At 26.6% G+C, this 9,020-nt stretch overlaps 1 protein-coding gene across 1 annotated transcript; it reads left to right on the top strand.

Annotated features, from left to right (window-relative positions):
- Positions 1–708: 708 nt before the first annotated feature.
- LOC111026319 (putative pre-mRNA-splicing factor ATP-dependent RNA helicase DHX16) lies at positions 709–8,126 on the top strand. Its single transcript, XM_022304379.1, has 12 exons — positions 709–817; positions 3,909–4,092; positions 4,160–4,478; positions 4,546–4,662; positions 4,729–4,908; positions 4,977–5,268; positions 5,338–5,624; positions 5,708–5,848; positions 5,907–6,125; positions 6,203–6,333; positions 6,541–6,865; positions 6,944–8,126. Exons 1-12 carry the CDS (start codon positions 709–711, stop codon positions 7,253–7,255), a joined length of 2,616 nt encoding a protein of 871 aa, XP_022160071.1. The 3' UTR covers positions 7,256–8,126.
- Positions 8,127–9,020: the final 894 nt, after the last annotated feature.

Raw genomic sequence — 9,020 nt, 5'->3', positions numbered from 1 at the left:
AGTCAGAAATGTTTAACATTTCAAGGATAATATAAAACATAATTTACTTGTCAATACTAATATTTATGATTTTAAAGCTAATTTCTTTTAAATATTGGCCATACCATTTTGTTATAGATATATCTGTAATATTAAAATACAGTTAATGAGCCGGATACTGATGTATATATATATATATATATATATATATGTATATACTCCGCTGGCCCTGATGTGCAATGTGACTGTAAAATATTCACTCGAAATCTACCATGACTAGATATTTTGATTACCACAATTATAATTTATACTTATTGCAAGTCAAATGTAATTAATATTTATTATAAATATCATAAACACTTATAACGTAAATTCACTGAAGTAGTTTTTCAATGTTCAAATTTCAAACCGAATAATAATGAGTAAATACTAAATAATAATAGGTACTAATGTTCAATAGTGGCTGCAGATCAGTAAAACCATAAGACAATGGTAAAACATTGTAAAAAATGATACATCATAAGTTTGAAAAGTATAACCGCGCGACCGCCATCGACGTTATCACCGCAAGGCGTGGAACCTGGAAAAACGGATAACAATTTCGGCCGCCGGAGTTATCAGCGTAAACTGTAAACAATAAACATTACGATTTCGTACGTTTAAACTTTAATTTTTCACAAAACAATTTACTTAGCATTTATTTACTTTTGTTAAGTATTAATATTAACGATGGCTTCTAGTGACAGTGAAGAGGATCGCAGAGAACGTGATAAATTTGCGGAAAGGCTCAAAAGAAAAGACAAAGACAGAACTCGTAATATTGCTATTCCTCGATCCGGTAAGTCTTGTAGATATTATTAAAATTGTATTAAAAGTCCTTAATTACGCAAATAAAAATATTTAACAAAATACGAAGTTCATGATTTATATCGTTATTTATGCATCAGATATTTATTTATCCATCATTTAGTTAATGTTACTTGTGCATTTCAATAATAAATTGTGTGACAAGCAAGAAATATTGAGCTTTTTCAGTCGTGGGCAACGTTTGTTGGCCATGTCAGGCAATGACTACAATGTGCACAAGATTAACATATCCTTCTTGCCTGAGCGATAGATACCATTTTATGTCATGCAGTCATGTCTCTGCCAACTCGAAAATTCTTTTATTGATATTATGTTAATCTATAGAGAACTGTTCTTGCTGTTCTAGGCATCTCCAAACATTTAATATAGAACAACATGGAAGTAACCCATCGTCCAGCTATAAAAATAGTATTTGATATTTGAGACAAAACTTAATGAAATAATAATACGTTCATTTATTATATTACTGTCATTTTGACCGTAACCTTTCTGCTTGCTGTGTAGCGGCGTCTCCACTTAATTGCCCGCAGGCCTTAAAATAAATATTTAATATCCGTTGGATGTAAATAGGTAATTTATCAATAATTCAACCAGTATTCGACATCAAATTTTTGGCGCATGAGTGATGAAAAAAAATGTTTAAGTAGAACCAGGAAAAATGTTTTATTTGTGTTTTTTGAAACAATTCTGAATGTTTTGAAAATATTGTCTAAGAATTTTTAAATCATTGTTTAATCAAAAAGTCTTCACTCTTAAGTACGATTATTAATTTACCGTGATAGATATCTGTAGGTACTTTAATTGAAGTATTTTTTCTTTAATTTTAAATACATATTGTATACAAAACATAAAATCTATGTTTAAAATAAAACTTTGAATTTTTTAAATTAAAATAGTGGCCTAGTAAAGAATAAAAATAAACAAATATTTACAAGACATCTGCTTTCAAATTGGAATCTTACAGATTATTTACTGATAAAATACCAGTTGGATTAGTGCAGTTATTGCAGTTGGCTGCAATAATATTTTAATTTTTTTAATTTACCCATTCTACAGAAATAGTATGTATATATATATATATATATATATATGTATTCAACAGATCACGGAAAAAAGACCAAGGCAAAAATAAACAACCAATAAAAAACAATTTTTAAAAATTCAAAACATAATGCAAATTGATTATGGAAATTAAGAAAACGCATACATTTGTAATTAGTGTGTAAAGTGATCACTTTTATGCACACATTAAAAATTTTTAGGTACATACGGAATTCCAGTACCCAATAAAAATTGCATTTTACTCTCTATAATATCATAAGTTATATTGTATTTATTATAGTTTTATGAAATAAAAACAGCAAAAAAAATGAGTTTATATTATATTATATTTATATTTCAATAATAATAATAACAATCAACAACTAACAATAAATTAAATATAATTAAATATACATTTTTGTTAGGGGGATTGGATACCGACCGTTTTTAAGGAATTCAATAATTTTGTAATATTTTTTTTGATTATTTTTGATGTATTTAAAATTTTTTAATGTGTGCATAATAAGTGATCACTTTACCCACTAATTTTGAAATGTATGCATTTTTTTAATTTTCATAATCAATTAGTATCATATTTTACATTTTTAAAAATTGTTCTTTTTTACCGTGTTCTTTTTTTTCTACTACTGTATTTAAGGAAATAAAAATATAAATTTTGCTTTTGAAGTATCGATTTGTATAAACATACTATAATACATAAAAAGTAGTGTTATTTTTAATACCTTTTGGATGAATCACAATATTGATTCAATTTTAAATAAATTCTAAAATACTTAATAGAATATAAAATGTTAATAATTAAATTTATATTACTATTTAAATGACAAATTCATTTATGGATGATATAGCAAACATATGTTTATTTAATTCTGATAGGCGCCTATTTTATATTTTAAAATAACTTTTAGGGATAATAATAGTTTTATATTTTAAAATGAGTTGTAGGGATGATAATAAAAATAAACACAATTAGTTTAAAATAAATTATTTTAATAAAATTTAATGGATTGCAGTGAATTGGTTGCGGGCAAATTTGATTGCGAATACAATTGGTCGCCAGAATTATTGATATTTGAACAAACATTTTTAATTTTTAGTTATTTTATTATACTAATTACATAATTATTATTTAATACCCCCATTTCCTTAACAAACATTAAAAAAAAATTTTAATTTAAATTAGATCAAATAAAAATTACATATTACATTGTTCATTGTTAATAATTCATGAAATATGATTATAATGACAATTAATTAAATTTAAAAAATATAATTCAAATTTAAAGTTGAAGTTGAAAATTATGAAATTAACCATTATAAATAAATTTATATTTGCCTTTTTCACTCTCAATAAATTCCATTACAATACATTAAAAACATACTCAACACACAAAATATTGCACCAGCATTATACCAATAAACACAAGTATGTAATGACAAATTGGTATGATGAACGGAATATAGATGATGATAAGTCGATAACGACCGTACAAGATTATCGAAGTTATTGTCACTCCAGTTCAAATTTTGTATCAAATATTAGTATATTGTACCTATAATAGTCCATTATTTATTGTTCGTTATTTAAAAATAAAGAAGTAAGATTATTTAAATATTCTAAAATAATAAACATAAAACTAGGAAATTTGTATATTAAATATTAATTATATAATTAGTATACTAAAATAACTAAATAAGTAAAAATGTTTGTTTGATGATCAATTATTATTTTGGGCGACCAACTGTATTTGCGATCTATTTGCACTCAATAAATTCATTGACGATCAATTGTTTGCTACCAATTTACCGAATACCAAGTATAATACATTTAATAAAAGCTTCAAATATAATGATAGGTATTCTGTATATACATACAAAATATTTTTGATTCAACTCGATACATAATTTAGATATAATAATACAATAACCTATTTACTAAATAAATGTTATATTTTATATTGTTTATACAAAAATGTATAATTCGTTGAATAATTGGGTAGATAAAAAAGCTTACGAAGAGGCAGCAAAAAGATTAAAATTAGAAAATGAACGTGAGAAAGAAATGGTCATTCCTCGACTCCGTATTGAGTCTCGTCGTAAATATCTCGAAAAAAGAAAAGATGATAAGGTCACTGAACTTGAAGCTGATATCATAGACGATGAATATTTATTTGATACTGAAGAGTAAGTTTTAACTATATTTTAGATATGTAGATTTACATATACTATTAAATTATTATTTTTTATCTAGTTTATCACAACGTGAAATTTTTGATCGTGAACACAAAAAGAAGTTATTGAGTCTCGCCAAAGAACATGAAAAAGCTAGAGAACTTGAAAATGTTCAGCGTTATCGGATGCCTCAAGATATTAAAGATGACCAGATGGAGTATGAGATGGAAGTTGATAAAGCACCAATTACTGAACAACAAAAATGGGAAGAAGAACAGATGTCTTCTGCTGTTTATAAATTTGGTGCTAAAAGACAAGAAAAAGAACAATATGAATTATTGATTGATAATCAAATAGATTTTATTCAAACTGCAAATTTACCTGGCACACAGGAAGATGTATGTTAATACCTTTTGACAAAATAATTTATATTTAATGTTTTTTTTTTTAATTTTTGCTTTTCAGGAAAAACCTGAAATAACTGAAAAACAAAAGAAAAAACTTAACATAGAAGAGACAAAAAAGAGTTTGCCTATTTATAAATTCAAAAAAGATCTAATAAGAGCCATTAAAGACCATCAAGTATTAATTTTATTTCAACTAACACTTCATTTAATTATAACATTTAAATTATTTTGTTTTACTTAGATACTTATCATAGAAGGTGAAACTGGTTCTGGCAAAACGACACAAATTCCTCAATATTTACATGAAGCTGGTTTCACAGAAAATAACAAAATAATTGGATGTACCCAACCTAGACGAGTAGCTGCTATGTCAGTGGCAGCTCGTGTAGCTGAAGAGATGTCTGTTAAACTTGGAAACGAAGTAAACAATCTAATAATATTTTAAAAAGAAGTAAAAATTAATATATTGACATTTGGTACAACTTTTAGGTTGGTTACAGTATACGTTTTGAAGATTGCACTTCAGAGCGCACTATAATTAAATACATGACTGACGGAACATTGCATAGAGAGTTTTTGTCTGAACCAGATTTGCAGTCTTATAGTGTGATGATTGTAGATGAAGCTCATGAACGTACCCTTCACACTGATATTTTATTTGGTTTAGTAAAAGATGTTATACGATTCAGACCAGATTTGAAATTATTAATATCTAGTGCCACTTTAGACGCCCAGAAGTTTTCTGAATTTTTTGATGATGCGCCTATATTTCGAATACCTGGTAAACATTGTTATAATTGTATAATTTCTTTGTGTAAATACTAAATCTATTTTTGTATGTCTGTTATAGGAAGACGTTTCCCTGTGGATATATACTACACAAAAGCACCTGAGGCGGATTATATTGATGCCTGTGTTGTATCTATATTACAGATACATGTTACACAGCCCCTTGGAGATATACTAGTCTTTTTAACTGGTCAGGAGGAGATTGAGACTTGTAATGAACTACTGCAGGAGCGTGTTCGTAGACTTGGCTCTCAAATCAAAGAACTGATTTTATTACCAGTTTATAGTAATTTACCTACTGAGATGCAAGCCAAAATTTTTGAGCCTACACCTCCCAATGCTAGAAAAGTAATTTTAATATTTATTTTTTTTTGTTTTTTGAAGTTAAATTTAATCATCCAATAGTAATAATAATATAAATTTCACTTTAGGTTGTTTTAGCCACAAATATAGCAGAAACTTCTTTGACAATCGACAATATTATTTATGTTATTGACCCAGGTTTTTGTAAACAAAATAATTTCAATTCACGAACTGGCATGGAATCTTTAATAGTTGTACCAATATCAAAGGTAAGTTATTTGTAACGATGGATTTGCAATTTTTTTTTTATTGTTGTTAATACTTTAGGCAAGTGCTAATCAAAGAGCTGGGAGAGCTGGTCGAGTAGCTGCTGGTAAATGTTTTCGCTTGTATACATCATGGGCTTATAAAAGTGAACTTGAAGACAATACAGTTCCAGAAATTCAAAGAATTAATTTAGGTAATGCTGTATTGATGTTAAAGGCTCTTGGTATTCATGACTTGATACATTTTGATTTTCTGGATCCTCCCCCGCATGAAACATTAGTAAGTTATTTTGAAATTTATTTATTTATTTTATTTATGAAATCTAAATTTTTAAAAAAAAATTCTTTTTTTTTAAGGTACTTGCATTGGAACAACTTTATGCATTGGGTGCATTGAATCACAAGGGTGAATTAACCAAATTAGGACGTCGTATGGCTGAATTCCCATTAGACCCAATGATGGCAAAAATGCTCTTGGCATCTGAAAAGTTAGTATCTTTAATTTGTATTTAAAAATATTTATAAGTAATATACAATAATAAGATATATATAATTATTGCACTATTTTAATAAATGCATCACAATAAAAACAAAAATTATTTTAATTTACAGTGGTCAATTATTATTCTTAAACGTTTTAACAAATAACGAAAAAAATTAATGTTAATTCATCTAACTATATTTTTAAATTCCAGGTATAAATGTTCAGAAGAAATTGCTTCCATAGCGGCAATGTTAAATGTGAACAGTGCTATATTTTACCGACCCAAAGATAAATTAATTTTAGCTGATACAGCTCGTAAAAATTTTTTTTCACAAGGTGGTGATCATTTAGCTTTATTAAACATTTATAACCAATGGGCCAATACAGATTTTAGTACAAATTGGTGTTATGAAAATTATATTCAACATAGATCAATGCGCAGAGCTCGGGATGTCAGAGATCAATTAGTTGGTTTAATGCAACGTGTTGAAATGGATATAGTATCAAATCCAACTGAAACTGTTAATATTCGAAAAGTATGACATTGTTATTTTTAAAAATTATATGAGAAATTTTTATTTTTATTATACATAAAAATAATTTATTTGTTTAAGGCCATAACTGCCGGTTATTTTTATCATATTGCAAGACTGTCAAAAGGTCATTATCGCACTGTTAAACATAATCAAACTGTTATTATTCATCCAAATAGCAGTCTGTTTGAAGAGCTCCCAAGATGGGTTCTATACCATGAGTTAGTATTAACAACTAAAGAGTATATGAGACAAGTCACGGAGATTGAGAGTAAATGGCTACGTGAAGTAGCTCCTCATTACTATCAAGACAGAGAACTTGAAGACTCTACTAATAAAAAATTACCTAAGACATTAGGAAAAACAAGTTCTGAACTAAAAACTAATAATTAAATTAAATGTAATTTGTTAAATTTTGTTAAATAAAAAAAAAAATATAAATAAAAACTAGCCTTATACTCTAATATATATTTACATATATTCTACTTTTATACAGTTGGTATTTTCCATAACAAAACTGGTCATAATGATATATTTCGTAAAATTACATTAATTTTAAGGTTCTGACAAAACTCTTATATCTGTGTACATCAAATGACTTTTTATAAGTTTGTAACAATAATATTGGGTAATAAACATGAAAATCAGTGATTGTAAATATAATATCTTGAACTGTGTATTTGAATGATCGTACAGTTATAGCATGTATTACGGGTGGAATTACCTACTTGCGTCTTTAAAATAGTATTACAATCTTTTATCATATACAATGGAGCTCCCTTAATAATTTTCTGTGTCTGATATAACCTCTACGTATTAGTTATTTTATAGCGGTAGTTGGCACAATGACACATTATTCCCTGAAATGAAATGGGTAGTGGGGATTATGACACAGCTTGGTACACAAGCAATATGCACATAGTTCTATTGTATATGATCTAAGGTCATGGGATTAAATAACAAATCGATTACAAGTGAATTGAATAAGGCTTTAACTAACTTTTTGTTGTTCAATTTGGTGTTACTGTCTTACAGTATTTTCAATGAAGACGAAATGACAACTGAATGTCTCCGGTTAATTTATGCTAAGTGAAAATAAGTAATACTAAATTGAAAAAAAGTATCTTATAGATAATACTAATTATATTTATTAATAAAGGAGATAAAGATGACGTAGAATAACTACGTTGATCTTTGACAGTAAAAAAATGTATTACAATGTATATTTTTTAGTTTGTGAAGAGTTAAATAACCTTAATTTTGAACTTCTAAATTGATTTTTGCATTATTTTTAAATATTGATTGTTGTTTTAAAATTAAAATAGTTAAATTATGTATTATCATTTTCTATTATGATATTGCCATATTGGTATAATAAACATGTTGTATTGTTATATGCCTATGGGTACATAGAAATATTTCTCTTAATGATTGTATATTATTGATTTATACAGACGGTTTTATCAAAATATGTTTGCAAAAATTGTAAAATATTACTTTTCATTTAGATTATTGTTTTTAAATCTTTGCTATCATTATTAATATAATATATTAATATCACACTATAATCCTTGACATTGAATTAATTGCCTTCCACTATCCTAAGGAGAAGATGTTTGGTAAGGCTCATACTGGGATTACTTGACTGATACTTAGTAGTTATTTTAAAACAATGATATATTAAGCTAACTATGATTTTTAATTGGTTAACAACAAATTCATCACGTTTTTTTTTTTTAAAAAACCATATAAAATTATTGAAAAAAACTAGTATTTTTTTAATGTATTTTAGAAAAACATAAATTCTGACTTCATCTAGATTGATCAAATTGTATAGGTACCTAGTGCTTAAATTTTACTTTACAAAGTTGTTAATAAATTTACTAACTTTAGTTAAGTTTTAAGTTTTAAGTATTGTTGTGATCATACACTATTAACTAATTAGTCGATTGTTAATAGGTCTATGGTTGTGATATTCATCAAAACCTTATCAGCAGTGCCCGAAATAAAAAAGTACGAATATGTCGTATGCGGATATGCCTAGATACCTACGCTACCTACCTTTGCTAATATTAATTTTAAATTTATGTTTACAATAAACGATAAATACATATTATTTTATTTTTATATATTTACGGGACTAGCCCTCTGGGAAATA

This window comes from Myzus persicae, unplaced genomic scaffold (genome assembly GCF_001856785.1).
Source record: "Myzus persicae strain clone G006 unplaced genomic scaffold, MPER_G0061.0, whole genome shotgun sequence".
Classification (NCBI taxonomy): domain Eukaryota; kingdom Metazoa; phylum Arthropoda; class Insecta; order Hemiptera; family Aphididae; genus Myzus; species Myzus persicae.
Note: the sequence above shows the minus strand (reverse complement) of the source record. Positions and strands in the feature narration are given on the sequence as shown.